The sequence below is a fragment of the Oryctolagus cuniculus genome, chromosome 8, assembly GCF_051225735.1.
Source record: "Oryctolagus cuniculus isolate XC-2025 breed Fujian yellow rabbit chromosome 8, ASM5122573v1, whole genome shotgun sequence".
Classification (NCBI taxonomy): Eukaryota; Metazoa; Chordata; class Mammalia; order Lagomorpha; family Leporidae; genus Oryctolagus; species Oryctolagus cuniculus.
This window is the reverse complement of record NC_142874.1, coordinates 142819178-142837014: the sequence shown is the minus strand read 5'-3', so window position 1 is coordinate 142837014 and position 17837 is coordinate 142819178. Positions and strand designations below refer to the sequence as shown.

The 17837-nt window shown below is 43.4% G+C and overlaps 1 protein-coding gene across 3 annotated transcripts in view; it reads left to right on the top strand.

Moving 5' to 3' along the window:
* The first annotated feature begins 24 nt into the window (after positions 1-24).
* AGPAT5 (1-acylglycerol-3-phosphate O-acyltransferase 5) overlaps positions 25-17837 on the top strand; it is a 62623-nt gene continuing 44810 nt past the window's right edge. The window contains exons 1-2 of one of the 3 annotated variants that reach the window (XM_089302822.1): positions 311-555; positions 6545-6646. Coding sequence is in view for 2 of the 3 variants with exons in the window: in XM_008274179.3 (XP_008272401.2) it covers positions 337-555 (219 nt within the window). In the remaining variant the exon portion in view is untranslated. Of the gene's footprint in view, positions 556-6544; positions 6647-17837 lie in introns of all 3 variants that reach the window. The other 2 variants (XM_008274179.3, XM_051832695.3) reach the window with 2 other exon arrangements.

Sequence of the window (17837 nt, the reverse complement as noted above, 5' to 3'; positions counted from 1 at the left end):
CATGTTATTGCCGCAGAGCCCCGCCCCCGGCCAGGGGAGCCGATGACGGGCCGGGGTCATGGGTTGTAAGCGCGCCTGAGGTACGGACCCCGGCCGGCCGTGGTGTCCCTCCCTCAGCCCCGCGGCCTGCAGCAGCGCGCCGGGTCCTGCACTCGCCCGCCCGCGGCTCGGGCCGGAGGCCAGGAGCCGGCGGCGGGCTCGGCGTCCGGGCGGCCGGGAGGTTGGGGGGTGGCGACCCGGCGCGGTGATTGGCCGGCGGCTGGCCGCGGCTGAAGGCCCCGGGTGGCCGGGCGGGGAGAGAGAGCAGGCGGAGCCGTCCGCCGCCGAGCCGGGAAGATGCTGCTGTCCCTGGTGCTCCACTCGTACTCGATGCGCTACCTGCTGCCGGGCGTCGTGCTCCTGGGCACGGCGCCCACCTACGTGCTGGCCTGGGGGGTCTTGCGGCTGCTGTCCGCCTGCCTGCCTGCCCGCTTCTACCAGCGGATGGACGACCGGCTCTACTGCGTCTACCAGAGCATGGTGCTCTTCTTCTTCGAGAACTACACCGGGGTGCAGGTGAGGCTCTTGCGGGTGTGGACCCTTCACGGCAGGTGCCTGCTTCCGGGTGTGGACCCTTCACGGCAGGTGCCTGGCGGGCCCGGCTCCGGGAGCACGTGCCGTCGCGCGGTGTTTCACGCTCCTGCTGCAGCGGCCGGATGGCCACCTGCGCGGGTCCGCCGAGATCCCCGGGGCACTGCAGAGGGGTCGTTCTGAGGCCTCCGTGTGGCCCGCGCCCCCTCCGCGTCCGTGCGTCTCGGGGCTGAGCAGTATTTTCGAGTGGTGGCGAGCCTGCGGTCCGGGGAGATGGTGGAGCAGGGTGCAGGTGCGCTCGGAGGTGCTGTTTGGAAGAGACCTCCTCTTAGAACGCTGGTGGTGTTGCTGTTCGGGCCCGAAGTGCCGCTGGGCTTGGAGTTCTTCCCCAGTGCGAGTGAGACACGGGGGAGGGAGGAGACCCGTGCAGGTGCCGCCCTAGGTGCCGTTCTCGCCCGCCGGGGCTAGACTCTCTTTACTTTCATCCTGTCCATTGATGGGGACCGCAGTGGCAGATTAAAGCAGCTGGAACGCCAAGGCAGAAGGCGGCTGTCAGCGTTATTTAGTTCCTGGAAGTCTCAGGACGCACAGTTGTGAATTTTCCCGTTCTCTCGCCTACAGCGAGACTCTGGTTCTTGGCCATACCCGAGGTCCCATCAGGCGGCAGGGGTGGGGCGAGGTGGGGAGAATGGGACAGTACTGCCTTGTCTTTCGGCCTCTCTTTTTTCCACCTGAAGCAGCTGTGTTCGCGCTGTGGCCAGCCAGCTACTGTATTGAGTTTCCGACTGCTCCACTTGGAGCTTGTTTGTTGGGGAAGGGAACGCAGGCCCTTCATTCAAACCAGTATCTGTTAAGTCTTTACCAGAAAAGAAAAAAAAAATCTCTGTTCTTGATCGTGATGTACCGGTGACTTTTTTATTTTATTTTATTTTATCTTTTTGACAGGAAGAGTTAGACAGTGAGAGAGTGAGAGACAGAAAGGTCTTCTTTTTGTTGGTTCACCCCCCAAATGGTCGCTGCTTGCGGCTGTGCCGATCTGAAGCCAGGAGCCAGGTGCTTCTCCTGGTCTCCCATGCAGGTGCAGGGCCCAAGCACTTGGGCCATCCTCCACTGTCTTCCCGGGCCACAGCAGAGAGCCGGCCTGGAAGAGGAACAACCGGGACAGAATCCGGTGCCCCAACCAGGACTAGAACCTGGTGTGCCGGCGCCGCTAGGCGGAGGATTAGCCAAGTGAGCCGTGGTGCCAGCTCCGGTGACTGACTTTTAAAGTGGGCCTCTTTTAAAATTTTTCGCTAATTCAAGCTGGTTGTTCCCCTAGTCACTCCACCCCCATGCTCCTATTTCAACAAGTGTGTTTAAATGTATGGTTTTGGGGCCGGCGCTGTGGCACAGTAGGTTAATCCTGCACCTGCAGTGCAGCATCCCATTTGGGCACCGGTTCGAGTCCCGGCTACTCCTCTTCTGATCCAGCTCTCTGCTATGGCCTGGGAAAGCAGTAGAAGTAGAAGATAGTAGTAGAAGTAGAAGTGCTTGGGCTCCTGGACCTGCGTGGGAGACCTGGAAGAATCTCCTGGCTCCTAGCTTTGGAGCGGCTCAGCTCCATTGTGGCCATTTGGGGCATGAACCAGCAGATGGAAGACCTTTTTGTCTCTTCCTCTCACTGTCTGTAATTCTACCTCTCAAATAAATAAATCTTTAAAAAAATTAAAAATGTGTGGTTTTTATTGTGAGTTAACTCTTTTAATTTGACATCATCTGACAACTGGCCTGGACTGAGATACAAACTTAGAACACAAAGTCAGTCCTCACCTCTGTGAAAAATAACTCTGTCTGAAATTAACGTACTTTGCCATATATACTGCTGGCTGAAAATATCCTGCTTTTTCATTTCCCAGAAATACGTTTTTAAAACATTTAATTGAAAAATTCTTTACTCTTGGTTGTTGCAGTGAAAGAATCCATTCATAATCTTTTTACGTTGTGATGTCTGAGGACCCTTAAGTATAATTGAAATTTTTATGTGATGAGTATCCCTTGATGAAGTTTGTTAGGAATCCTAGGACCAACTGCCCACTCACCATCAAGTGAGGGTTTTAGGCATTTAATTAAAATACAGACCCCTTTGCACAGATGTCTTGTTCCTGTGTTACTATTATGGTTGCAAAAATGTAAATAATTGAGAGGAATGTGTTTTGAATGTGTTAGTTTCTTTTTCTGACCTGGGGTTTTGTGTACACAAGGCTGCCTTCCAATATTTTTGCTGATTCTTTTTATGATTAAATCAATAGAGAAATAGCTATAAAATCCAAAAGAAAAATATTTATAAGGCTATCCAGTTAACTTAGTTTTCATTGATTTTTCATTTTTAATAATTTTTTATTTATATAAATGGAACAAATTTCATGTATCTCATACATACAGTTTTAGGTACATAATGACACTGCCTACCCCATTCTCCCTCCCTCTTTTGCTCCCATCCTTTTTCCCACTTCCTTTCTTATTTTTCTTTTAATTTTTGCGATAATATACTTTTTTTTTTCTTTGAAAACAAGTTTTATCATTAATCAAAGAAACACGTAAGGAAACAATGGAGTTGGGCACTTGGGCTTATCTAAAACTTATGAGATGTTAGATTATCTTCCACTTAATACACTAATACAAAGTAGATCTTTGAGAACAAGTTTTACTATTAACTCTCAATACAACTCTTTGAGGACAGAGGTCCTGCATGGGAAGTTAGTGCACAGTGAGTCCTGTTGTTAATTTAACAATGAACACTCTTATGTATGATGTCAGTGATTACCCAAGGCTTTTGACATGAGCTGCCTGGGGTATGGAAGCCTTTTGAATCCACAATCTCCGTCAGTATTTAGACAAGGCCATAAGCAAAGTGGACGTTCTCTCCTTCCTTTAGAGAAAAGTGCATCCTTTGATGGTCTCTTCTTTCCAATGGGGTCTCACTCACAGGGATCGTTCATGTAGGACATTTTTGCCAGAGTATTTTGTCTTTCCATGCCTGAAATGCTCTTGTGGGCTTTTTGGCCAGACCAGAATGCCTTAAGGGCTGGTTCTGAGGTCAGAGTGCTACTTTATGCCATTGTCTTTCTGAGTCTGCTGTGTGCACTGCTTCCTTTGTTGGAGCATTCAAGCCTTTTTAATTCTGTTATTATTACCAGATGATCCTATTTGTATGTTCGATTTAACACTTAATCCTATCTATATGATCATTTTAACACTTAATGCTATCCCTATGATCACTTTAACACTTAAAATGCCTTTTTTTTTTTTACCACCCCACTTATGGAGATTTGGGGTTCCAAGGCAAGTTTTAAACTGTACCCGTAAAGGTAAGTCTGTAGGAATATATGCAGAACTATACAGCTTTACAGTTACAGGTTTCATATACTTCATAATTACAACTTTAGGAACATGGTGATTCTTTCCACTGTGCCCACCCTCCCACCCACACTACCACCCCTCTTCCTCCTCCCTCTTATTCCCATTCTTATTTTTTACTAAGATCTATATTCAATTAACTTTATACACATATGATTAACTGTATGTTAAGAGTATAACAAATAGTATGAAAGAAAAGAAAAAACAGAAAACAAAAAGAAAGCAAAAAAGCAAAAAATTGTTCCTCAACAATTTGTAGTTTCTATCGTAGAATTCTGTATGCATCCTAAATGTTGAGGTAGTTGCATAGCCAATATTTGCAATAATTAAAATTAGTAGTGAAAAAATCTTTTCAACATGATTTATGAAGCTCATAAAAGTTAATGTACTTTTTAAAAAATGTTAGAATTATTTTCTCTTCATTTCTGCCTTTTTTAAAATTTTTAAAATTTTTTTGACAGGCAGAACCAGACAGTGAGAGAGACAGACAGAGAGAAAGGTCTTCCTTCCATTGGTTCACCCCCCAAATGGCCGCCACAGCCGGCACACTGCGCCGATCCAAAGCCAGGAGCCAGGTGCTTCCTCCTGGTCTCCCATGGGGTGCAGGGCCCAAGGACTTGGGCCATCCTCCACTGCCTTTCTGGGCCACAGCAGAGAGCTGGACGGGAAGAGGAGCAACTGGGACAGAATCCAGTGCCCCAACCAGGACTAGAACCCAGGATGCCGGCGCCGCAGAGGATTAGCCCAGTGAGCCGCGGCGCTGGCCCATTTCTGCCTTTTAAAAATGTTTATCTCTGAGGCAGAGACAGACAGAGAGAGCTCCCATCTGTTGGTTCACTCCCAAGATGCCCCATAGTGTTCGGACTAGGCCAAGCTGAAGCTGGGAGCCAGGAATGCAGCCTGTGTTTCCCATATGAGTGGCAGGACTGTAACCTGTGGAGCTGTCACAGCTGCCTTCCAGGGTCTGCCGTGGTAGGAAGCTGGAATTAAGAGCTAGAGCTGGGGATCAAACTCACGTGCTCCAGTGTGCAACAGGATGTCTCAGTCAGCATCTTGACCACTAGGCTAAATACCCACCATTTTTCTTTTTTAAAAGATTTATTTTCCCTTGTTCCAGTGATGTACACTAAAAATGGGTCATTGGTATGTACAGGCCGAAAGTATGAGGGAGTCTTCAAAAAGTTCATGAAAAATGGGTATTATGAAAAAAGCTGTATGGATTTCAAACTTACTTTTCTGTTGTCCACAACCTTTTTAAAGTACCCTTGTATCTAGTGATAATGCCTCCTCATCAACATCTAATAAGTATTTTTAATCACCATTTTTGTCTTAAAAAAATGTTTATTTCCATCTACTCGAAAGGCAGAGAGAGACAGAGATATATTCCATCTGCTGGTCCATTCCCCAAATGTTTTCAACAGCCAGGGCTGGGACAGCCCAAAACCAGGAGTCTGGAACTCCTTCCTGGTGACTCCCGTTGGTGGCAGGGGCCCCAGCACTTCAGCCAGCATCTGAAGCGGGATGCATCAGCAGGAAGCTGGATCAGAAGCAGAGCAGCCAGGTCTCAACTGTCACTCTGATATGGGATGTGGGTGTCCAGCAGGTTAACCCCTTGTACCACAATGCTGACTATTCCTTCTTAAATCAGCTGGTAACATTTGGAATTTACTTTAAAATATATTTAACATTAATGGCTCTGACTGCTGTTCTTCTTGCTCCAAGTGTTTACATAACATGCCCCAACAATAAAACACGAAATTCTTAGGTTATATAAAATAAAAAGCTCTTCAGCTGATCTGCTTTAAGTATAAAACAATCTAAAAAACACTGGAAGCAAGTCCAAGGCTTTGACTTTTATGTAGTGTGCTGAGTAACAATACTCTTACAGAACTTCAACAGAAATCTTGTTTCAAGTTCTTCAGAAACAGTCAAAAAGCCCTATCTAGAGAAATTTATAACTTGTCTTTCTGTATTGCTAGTTCATCAGAATAGTCCTAAATTCATACTCTTGTTTGCCATAAAAGTAGTTCCACTGTTAGAATGAAATACCTGTATCCCTAGAGATGGGATGTTGCAGGCCTTCTAGATCAACCTCTTGTATGACATATCTACACTTTTTCCATAGTCCTGCCAAAATGTCCAGGTATTCTTGAGTATCAGTAGTCAGTAGTCAAAGAATATGAATTGTTTGTATTTTTAATTTGATTTTCCTCTGCATGTGTATCATCCACATGACAGCCTTATGACACTTCCTTCAGTGTAACTTGAAGAAATAGGCCTGGCAGATGTGGCTGTGCCTCTGTGTTTACCTGTTGAAGCACAAAGTAAAAAACCTGTGATTCAGGAAATTAAATTTCCTCACTCAAATACAGTTTCACTCTAACACAATTTAAGTCTGAATAGGAAACTGAGTAACTTATTAAACTTAAAAATCTTTGACAAATGTAATGTTTTGATTTTATATTTTTAATAACTATAAGCCCCTGTGAGTAAATCACTTTTATTATAGGTTGCATTTGTGGTAAGTTTTTAATGCCTTACTTTTTGTAATACCTTATTTTTCTATTTTAAATCATAGATGCAATAAAAACAAACAACTGCAGTAAAATACAAACACTGCCAATGTATTTTGAGAAAGTTACAGTTCCCCCTACTCCTACCCTACACACACCTGTCCCAGGTACGTAAGAGTTCAGTGTATAACTTTAGATTTCTTCCAAAAGCTTTTAAGTAAATGTTTGAGTTGTGGAAAGACTCCTGTATTAAATTAACTTCTTGGATAGGTTTTAAAGTAACTCCAAGTGTCCCTCAATGCCTACATGGTAACATCTGTGCCGTGATGGGATGCATGGGAAAACACATAGTTTACTTTCCCTCTTTTTAAAATATGCTTCATTTTGAGTTTAACAAACTGAGGGTTGATGTTTCTTAAGTGGGATTACAAATTAATTTTCCGTTTGGTATTTTCTCACATTCTTATAGTTTTTTAAACAGAATTTGATATTAACAGCCAGTCCAATACTGAGTAATGACTTTTCAGTAAGGGATCTCTAAAACCTATATCCATCCATCCATCCATCCATCATTCGTCCATCTACCTACCTATCAGTGTTTGGGTTTGCATGCTGTTTACCAAGGGATACAGTGAAGAAAACAAGAGACAAGGTACCTGCCCTTATGGACCTCACATTCTAGCAGAGAAGACAACCAGTGAACAAGAGAAGCTATGTGAAGTTAGCCCAGTGAGTGGAGATGGGAGTCTTGAAAAGATTTCCTGAGCGAGTGACATTTGTGTGGAGCTCTGAGCTACCAGTTTGGAAGATAATGTAGTAATCCTGGGGAGAGATGTACGTCTTGGTGGTAGGATGAGTGGATGTTGGTTGAAAGGTTGACAATAATTCCAGGTCTGTTTTAGAGGTGACATATAACTTTAAAATTAGATATGAAGGGGAAAAGGAGAAGGTGGAATTGGTAACAAACCGCATTGTAGTAACCCCTAATGTATGCAATTATTCTGTTACAAAAAAGGTTTCATCCTTGCAAGATAGACGCCATCCCTCCCCCTTTCACAGACTACAAAACAGAGAAACACAGATAGCTCACATCTGAAGTAGTCAAGCCAAGATTTAGTCTGAGTCCAGCTTTCTGAAGATGCATTCTCAGGTGGCGTGTTTACATTGGTTGAAGGGCATTCACATTAGGAAGCACATGGACAGAAAACTCTAGTGTTAGATGATAGTGAAATGAGAGTGTTTGTTAGTTTTGTGATACAGAAATAAAGTAACTCTTGAACTGTGCCTTGATTATTCAAGAACATTCTATCAGTTGATGGGACTACTTTGAAACTTTACACCCAGCATGGTCTGTTTAGGAAGAAGAGGTTCTCAGTTGATAACAGAATAAATACAAAAACTTCTCAGCATGGCTTTCAAAGTTTCTTAATTGCTGCCCTGGCCAACTTTTTCTTTCCTGGTTTCACTCTAGCCCAGTTGCTCCTTTCTCCCAGCCCCTGCTGCTCCTTGTAACTAATATAGTCTCATCAGCCTGCCTTTGGACTGCTCTCTGTATACCTATCATTCCAGTGAAGACCCCATTGTTTCACATTTGTTGTGACCTCACCCCATTTCAGTGTCAGGATTGCTGTTATGTAACTTTAACATATATCATATTAATCATTAGCATATTTCAATGTGTGTACTGCCTCTCTATAAGGTTATAACCTCTTGGGGATAGCAATAAAGGGAAAAACGACTTGATTTGATTCTGCCTTTTAGCAAAACTGTCGGAGGATTCTTAACAGGGAGCGCCAGTTTGTGTTTCTGTGGGAATTTAGATGAGTATCACTTTTGCCTTTAAAGATTTAATTTATTTATTTGAGAGGCAGAGTTACAGAGAGAGAAGGGGAGACAGACAGGAAGGTCTTCATCTGCTGGTTCACTCCCCAAATGGCTGCAACAGCCACAGCTGTGCCAGTCTGAAGCCAGGAGCCAGGAGCTTCTTCCAGCTCTCCTGTCTGGGTGCAGGGGCCTAAGCTCTTGGGCCATCTTCCACTGCTTTCCCAGGCCATAAGCGGAGAGCTGGGTTGGTAGAGGATCAGGTGGGACACAAACCGGTGCCCATATGGGATGCCTACTATGCCCCAGCACTGGCCTCTGAATATCACTTTTAAAGAGTGAGGATTCTTGAATGAAATGGCTTTACTAGTTGATGTGTTTTAGTTTAAAAGGATCTACAGGTATAGTGATTCTAACTCATTCTTTATTGACATAGATAAAGGAGGAAGGTAGATGAATTCTGCCCTCAGGAGTGAGACAGAGAATGAGTAATGCCTTGTGAAAGAAGAATATTCTTAGGACAGCCACCCATACAGAACACCTTTGTTTACTTGTCACTTGAAGGCTGCACCTTCTGTGATTTTTGAACCTATTTCGTTTCCAAGACTTAACTTTGTTTCTTACAGTTCTCTTTAGGAAATAGCAATGACAACCCCAAATAATAAATTGTTGCATTTTAGAGGACTGATGTATGTACAAATATAAGTGACACTTGGAAAATGGTTTCATTGTCCCACATCTCAGAATGAAATTCCAGGAGCAAGGTCAGCAGGAATGAGGGTGATTGATGGTTCATGGAAACCAGAATTATATTAAGGTTCAGCCACATATTAGGTGTTAAGTGCATAGTAGGTGCCAGCACGTTTTACATTGATAGAAGTCTCTGTCCTGAAATAACACATAAAATTTACCATTTCATAAAGGTGTCAATTAAAGGAAAAAAATCCTGAATGTTTAGTGAGATAAATTCTACCCTTTGGATATTACTTCTTGGGAGCTGTTGTATATATAAGTAGATTAACCTGTATGTTGAGTGTAACATGTTTATTACTCTCTCTGTATACTTATGTACTGCTGCTTTGCTCCTGTTAACTTGCCTTTTTTTTTTTTTTTGAGCTTTTTCTCATGAGTTTCTTACATTAAAAGCTTAAAATTACATAAGCCTCTAACATAGGGGAAGCCTTTTCCTTTGACTTTTTTATTCAGAATTTTTGTAAAGAATAGTTTTGTCACAGTCAAAGGATTTTGGGATGAAAAACCTTTGTCTCTGCCACACTGTGTGTCAACTTGGTTAAATCGACATTTCAAGTTCAACATTTCAAGTTCTTAAATGGAATCATTTTTTGAAGTCATACTATTTTAAAGACTAAGTGAGATAATATACAGAACTGCCTAGGTCAATGATTGGTACATCAAACATGCCCAGAATAAACACACTTCTAAAATAAGGAGACTGTGGAGAGAGGATGTAAAATGTGTCCAGCACCAAGAGGCTTTCTGCCATTTAAATAGTGATAATTATTTTGTATTTTGATTCTTAGGCTAACAACTATGTTTACTATTTTGATCTTGTTTCAGAAGGGCATTAATACTTTTCTATTCAATGAAATGTTTCAGACTGAACAAATAGTACCACAGTTTTTATGTTCTTTTTGTAGAAATCTTCTGTTTATTAGCTGGCAGTGTACAGTCAGCCATCACTTAACAGTGGAGTAAGTTCTGAGAAATGTGTAGTTAGGTGATTTTGTCATTGTGGGACCATCACAGCGTATACTTAGACAAACCCACGCGGTGTATGTCAGTCACTCAGTGCAATCAAGAGACACAATAAGAGATGTAGAAGGCATAACATGCATACTTTTACAGAAAACTGTTTTTGCAAGTAAAAGGGATCTACTGTAATGATTAAAAAGTATAGTAAAAAAGTAACAGTTGTTTATCATTATTTTCAGTTATTATATAGTGTATGTAATAATGCTATCCTTTTGTACTGTGGGCAGCATAGTGAGTTTGTTTATATCAGCATCACCCCAAACATGTAAGTAATGTGTTGCATTGCTCCACCACCTCATGATGGTATGATGCTATGAAGTCACAAGGCTGTGGGAGTTTTTCAGCTTTGTTACTGTCTGATGGGACCACCATTGTATATACGTGGTCTGTCATTGACCAAATTGTTGTTACATGGCTTATGACTTCATTTCACTGACATAAAAATAGATTTAAGGGCCGGCGCCACGGCTCACTAGGCTAATCCTCCGCCTAGCGGCGCCGGCATGCCGGCTTCTAGTCCCAGTCGGGGCGCCGGATTCTCTCCCGGTTGCCCCTCTTCCAGGCCAGCTCTCTGCTGTGGCCAGGGAGTGCAGTGGAGGATGGCCCAAGTCCTTGGGCCCTGCACCCCATGGGAGACCAGGAAAAGCACCTGGCTCCTGGCTCCTGCCATCGGATCAGCGCGGTGCGCCGGCCGCGGCGGCCATTGGAGGGTGAACCAACGGCAAAGGAAGACCTTTCTCTCTGTCTCTCTCTCTCACTGTCCACTCTGCCTGTCAAAATAAATAAATAAATAAATAAATAAATAAATAAATAAAAAGAAAAAAATAGATTTAAAATTTCATTTCAAATTATTTTAAAAGTAGTTAAATTATAAATTATATATATGTGTGTGTATATATATATTATACATATAAAATCTTACTCAAATTCTTTATAGCTTCATTTCTTTGTAATCAGGGACTTTGAGGGGAAGAGGGTGGCAAACAGACTAGGCAGTTATGTCTTTTATCCATTTTTTAAAGATTTATTTATTTATTTGAAAGTCAGAGTTACACAGAGAGAGGAGAGGCAGAGAGAGAGAGAGGTCTTCCATCCGATTGTTCACTTCCCAATTGGCAGCAACTGCCGGAGCTGCGCCCATCCGAAGCCAGGAGCCAGGGGCTTCTTCCCTGTCTCCCTCGTAGGTGCAGTGGCCCAAGGACTTGGGCTATCTTCTACTGCTTTCTCAGGCCATAGCAGAGAGCTGGATCAGAAGTGGAGCAGCTGGGTCTTGAAGTGGCACCCATATGAGATGCTGGCGCTTCAGGCCAGGGCGTTAACCTGCTGCGCCACAGCGCCAGCCCCACTTAACAGAATTTTTTTTAATAACAAAATTTACTTTAGTGGATAGTAGCACCAACTGAACAATCTAGGCATGGTTTCTATGTTCCGTCAATAATGTAAAGTAGTTTACATCATCTCATATGTTTCACCCAAAGCCTGTGAGAAGTTACTATTAATGCAGTCACTTTATAAGTACAGAGATAAATATGGACAGGCTAGGTATCATGTTCTCATGAAGATTTATTTGTTTATTTGAAAGAGTTACAGAGAAAGAGAGAGAAATCTTCTATCCATTGGTTCACTCCCCAGACGGCTGCAGCTTCCAGGGCCGAGCAAGGCTGAAGCTAGGAGCCAGGAGCTTCTTTCAGGTCTCCCTTCTGGGTGACAGGGGCCCAAACACTTGGTCCATCTGCTGCTGCTTTTCCCAGGCCGTTAGCAGAGAGCTGAATCAGAGGTGGAGTAGCCAGGACAGAACCGGTGCCCATATGGGAAGCTGGTGTTGCAGGCAGCGGCTTTACTCATAACACCACAACACCAGCCCCTAAAATTCAACTTTTAATTCAAGTCTGGTACTTTGAAGCCTGTGCTGTTATATATTTCTGTTAGCCATCACAAAACACACCAAACACCGGAGTAAGGGAAAGAGTTTATTGGGGAAAACTCAGTAGAGTGAAGGGAAGGGGCGAAGAGGGAAAAAGAGAGGAGACTGTTAAGAGAGAGAGACAGAGAGGAGAGAGGAGACAAGAGGAGGAGAGGAGCCAAGAGACTGGCCCTTTTAAAATTTTGCCTGAGGCCGGGCAGGGAAGCCTGAGCAGTGAATCCCATTAGGATGGGGGTGGAGCTTGGCACAGGTAAGTTGGGCCATGTGGCTACCTGGCTTTCAGCAATGACGGCGGGAACCGGGGAATAGGATGTAAATCAGGGTGTAGATTGTGCAATAGATAAAACTGTACCAGTTTCCTAACATGTGCTGTTATTGACTTTGACACCATATGTAGAGCAGAAAAAAATTTTTCCTTTATCCTCCTCGGTTAGGTGGCTAGGAATTCTGACTTAAATGGACAAAAGAGATTAACAGGAGGAAGAAACACAAATTTGGTTAATATTTCTACATGCATAAGAGCCTTGTAAAAGAAATGAAAGCCCAATAAATGGCTTATATATAACTTTAACAAAGGGTGACAAATAGTGAAGAAGTGACTAGACAAAGGAAAATGGATTTGGGGCTCCTAAAGGTTGTATACAAAGGAGAAAATGCAAGATAGTTAACTCTTGTTTAGTAAGGCTTGTTTTGCAAATGGAAAATCACTCACCTTTGCTTGGGGCTGGGGTGAGAGTGTTGAGATAGCTCCTCTGTATCTGCTCTTTCTCAGTTGCCTTCAGAGTAATTCTTAGGCTACACCAGGATATGTTAGAGTGTTTTATTCTAATCTCTCAAAAGCAGCCTTTGTATTCATGGACAGTGAAAGTTGTTATTTTAAAGAGCAACAGAAGGAGGGAGAGACATAGACTTTCTAGCTGTTGGTTTACTCTCCAAATGGCTGCAAAAAGCAGATCTGGGCTAGGCCAAAGCCAGGAGCCAAGAACTCCATCCTGGTCTTCCACATAGATGGCAGAGGTTCAGGTAGTTGGGCCATCGTATTCTACTGCCTTTCCAGGTGCATTAGCAGGGAGCTGGATCTGAAGTGGAGCAGCCTGGACTAGAACTGGTGCTCTGATACAGGATGACAGCGTCATAAGAGGTGGCTTAACTCACTGTGCCATGACACCTTCCCCAACAATAAAAGTTTTTAAAGAGTATGTAGATCTTGGGGCTGGTGCTGTGGCATAGCGGGTAAAGCCGCCGCCTGCAGTGCTGGCATCCCATATGGGCACCGGTTTGAGACCCTGCTGCTCTACTTCCCATCCAACTCTCTGCTATGGCCTGGGAAAAATGGCCCAAGTCCTCGGGCCCCTGCTCCCGCGTGGGAGACCCGGAAGAAACTCTTGGCTCCTGGCTTCGGACCAGTGCAGCTCTGGCCATTGCGGCCAATTGGGGAGTGAACCAGCTGGTAGACGACTTCTCTCTCTCTCTCTGCCTCTCCTTCTCTCTCTGTGTAACTCTGACATTCAAATAAATAAAACAACAACAAAAAGAGTTAGGTAGATCTCAAGTTTTGCATGCTGAAAGTAAGTGGACATTTTTGAGATAAATACAGAAAATTTGTGGAAAATGTAGATTATCTTTTAAATCCATTTTCCCACAGAGATTTTGAAATTCTCCTGTATTTTTTAAAAGATTTTACTTATTCATTTGAGAGGTAGAGTTAACAGAGAGAGAGAGAGAAAAGATCTTCCATCCACAGGTTCATTCCCCAAATGGCTGCAATGGCTGGAGCTGGGCCAATCTGAAACCAGGAGTTTCTTCCAGGTCTCCCATGTGGGTGCAGGGGCCCAAACACTTGGGCCATCTTCCACTGCTTTCCCAGGCCATTAGAGACCTGTATTGGAAGAGGAGTAGCCAGGACATGAACCTGCACCAGTATGGGATGCTAGTGCCACAGGTGAGGCTTAACCTGCTATGCAACAGCACAAAGCCCCTTCTCTTGTATTTTTTAACCAGGAAAGAATGACCTGTATTTTTGCCCCTCTGACGTTGTTACTTTAGATTCTGTTTTACTACCTGCTTAGGCTACTTTTGAATATAAAAGTACAAGCTTAATGACTCAGAAAACATCTGCTGAAAACCATCTGGGTGCTAGTCCCTGCCAAGAGGAGCTAATAGGCCATAGGGGAATATGACTTGTAAATGGGTATGCCCAGTGTATCATTGGTATTCTGATAGGACAGTCAGGGAGCCTGTGGTGCAGAGGAGGGAGTCATGACTCTGGGATCTGGGTTAGAAGGTAGAACAGGTTGAGTGTGCAGGCAAGTAGGTTATGAGGAAAAATTGACTTAGAAATAATTATAGTGAGGTAGTGCAGGAAGACTTATAGGCAATTGTACAATGATTTCATAGTTTATATATTTGGATATTTTGTAAGTTCTTAAGAACTATTTTAAATTTTTTATGTATTTTGAAAGCCTGTTTTCCTTCTTTTTTTATTTTTTAAATATTTATTCTATTTATTTGAATGACAGAGTTACAGAGAGAGGTAGAGATGGAGGTCTTTCCATCTCTGGTTCACTCCCCAGATGGCTGCAACAGCCAGAGCTGTGCCGATCCAAAGCCAGGAGCTTCTTCCTGGTCTCCCACGTGGGTGCAGGGGCCCAAGCACTTGGGCTTTCTGCTGCTTTTCCAGGCCATAGCAGAGAGCTGGATCCGAAGAGGAGCAGCCGGGACTAGAACCGGCACCCATATGGGATGCTGATGCTTCAGGCCAGGGCTTTAACCACTGCACCACAGTGCCAGCCCCGAAAACCCATTTTCTTAAGTGAAAAGTTTTCTTCCCTTTCATATTAGTAAACTAAAAACCAAACAAGTAACTTTTCCACTTTAGTGAATGGAAGAAATTTGGTAAATTTTAGAATGAAATGTGTGTTCATTTTTGGAACCTTGGAAATAAAAAACCTTAAAAATTGTGTGCTTGTGATTGGAAACATTGTAATCAAGCAGTCCCTTCTCTGCTTAATCAACTCTATCCAAAGTACTTATAAATGATTTGCAGCTTTACAGAAAGATTTAGAGTTCATCGTCTCACTTTGCTTTCAGATTTTTTAAAGTTTTAATGTCAAGAGTGGCTCTTTCTAACTTCTTATTTCTGTTGAGTTCCAGAGTTGTAGTTTTATGACAACTGAAAAAATGTAGAGGCTGTCAGCTCAGATACCTACTTTAAGATCCTAAATCATTTTGTCAGAAGCTTGCCATCTTCTTTTACATTTCAGTTGGAATAGCTTTTACTGAGCATATCATCTTTTCAAGGACTGAATTGGTTTTTCTGTAGCTTTTGTTACTGTGTAAGTGACCTCACAGGTGAACTGCCTTTTCCTCCTCCCTTTTACCCAGTTGAATGCATTACTTATACTTTACCACTGGAGATCTGTTTTAAATGCTGAGCAAATTTAACCATGTTGTTGAAATAGTCAACACAAAGTACTGAAAATACTACTTGTTTAGAAACCCTTTGATGGTGAGAAAAATTAGTCTTATGGGGGTTACAGATCTGAAATTTTTTTAACTTGGTGTAAATACTTTAGTTGTTGCATTAATAAATCATTTGAGTTCTGTTTGCACTTTATAAATACTTTTTATTTTATTTTTTATTTTTTTTGACAGGCAGAGTGGACAGTGAGAGAGAGAGAGACAGAGAGAAAGGTCTTCCTTTGCCCTTGGTTCACCCTCCAATGGCTGCTGCGGCTGGCGCGCTGCGGCTGGCGCACCACACTGATCCAATGGCAGGAGCCGGGTACTTCTGGTCTCCCATGGGGTGCAGGGCCCAAGTACTTGGGCCATCCTCCACTGCACTCCCAGGCCACAGCAGAGAGCTGGCCTGGAAGAGGGGCAACTGGGACAGAATCCGGCGCCCCGACCGGGACTAGAACCCGGTGTGCCGGTGCCACAAGGCGGAGGATTAGCCTAGTGAGCCGCGGCCCAGCCTATACTTTTTGAAAGGTTTGAGACAATTCATTGGCAGAAGTAAGAGTATCTACTAAGAAGATGACTGTTTTCCACATGCTTGTTTCTAAAATCAAAAGCAGCAAATTGTGGCATTTTATGGCTACCAGGAAGGTTAGTAAATGGGTTAAGGCCAAAGAATGGAGATGTATAATATCCGCCCCCCCCCCTTTTTTTTAATATTTATTTGAAAGGCAGAGTTAGCGAGACACACAGAGATCTTCCATTTGCTGGTTCACTCTCCAGATAGCCACAATGGCCAAGGGTGGGCCAGGCTGCAGCCTGGAGCCAGGAGCTTAATCCAGATATCGCACATGGGTGGCAGGGTCCCAAACAATTGTCCCATCTTCTCCAAGGCCACAAGCAGGGAGCTGGATTGCAAGTGGAGCAGCTGGGACATGAACCAGTGCCTGTTTGGGATGCCAGTGATTTAGGCTGCAGCTTTACCATCTACGTCGTAACGCCAGCCTGGAGATATATAATATTCTTAAGTGGGTGGTGCTCTTACCGATCATGGATCTTTGAATAAGGAATTTTTTTTAAGATTTATTTATTTATTTGAAAGTCAGAGTTACAATCAGAAAGAAGGAGAGGCAGAGGCAGAGACAGAGAGAGAGAGAGATCCAAAGATAGGAGCCAGGAGCTTCTTCTTGGTCTTCCACATGGGTGTAGAGGCTCAAGGACTTGGGCCATTTTCTGCTGCTTTCCCAGGCCATAGCAGAGAGCTGGATGGGAAGTAGAGTAGTCGGGACTCAAACTGGTGCCCATCTGGGATGTTGGCACTGCAGGCGGCAGCTTTACCCACTACACCACAGCGCGGGCCCCAGGAAATCGGTTTTTATATGCTTCCACTTACATGCTCCTAGTGCCAGTGTGTATATTGCACGTTCTCATTTTATCCTGACATTAGATGACTATGTTTAATCTCTGCTTTTCTGTCCCTCTTTACCACGTTTGTTTTTTGTTAAAATGAGATATAACTGTATAAAATACCGAATTTGTACTTCTGTTTTTCTGTGATTGACGCTATAATCCTGGGAAAACAAAATGCCTTTTTATAGCTTGTTTACCACTTACCTTCAAAGGCTGCCAGCTAGCAATCTCTTAGCTCAGCTCTGCAGGAAAGAGAGCCTCTCAGATGGTTCAAGTATTGCTGTTGCCTTCAGCTTGGGAGCCAGGCATGTCTCAAAAAAACATGGATACCCTATCTAAGAAAGTTAGCCAGAAATACTCTGCCATGTATCTGCAGTACTTGTGAATCCAGTGAGGACTCAGTGTTGGGGCAGTCCTAGCTCATTGGTGGAAGATTGGGGATTGTTCATAAGCTGTCCACTTTAATCCCGTCCAAACTGTTGATTTAATCATTTATGCCATGAATAAGCTTTACTAACAACAACAAAAAGCATTGGGTAGATACTCTTAACACATTATGTACACAGCATTGTGCAGCGCTCCAGGAAGGAAAACTCTGAATCCCTGACCTCCAAAACTTCACATCATCTAGCTGCATTTATGTGGGAAGATGTTGGGTTAATGTCCTTTTCTCTCCTGTTAAGATAATGAGTAGTGTCATGAGTGAAAGATAGACCTATGGACAAGAAAGATGTAAAAATCCTTAGCTTATTTATAATCTGCGTAATCCTTGATGACATGATACAGAAACAAAATGTCCTGAATTTGAAAACTACTACCATGAACAGTCATTTCCTTTGAAGTCTTTGTCATTGCACTCCAGTTTCTTTTATTTATTATGACATATCACAGACATATAACACAGCAGAAAGACTGCTGAACACCCTCATAGCCAGCATTCAGTGTAAGAAATAAAAAGTGATGGGTGGATTGGA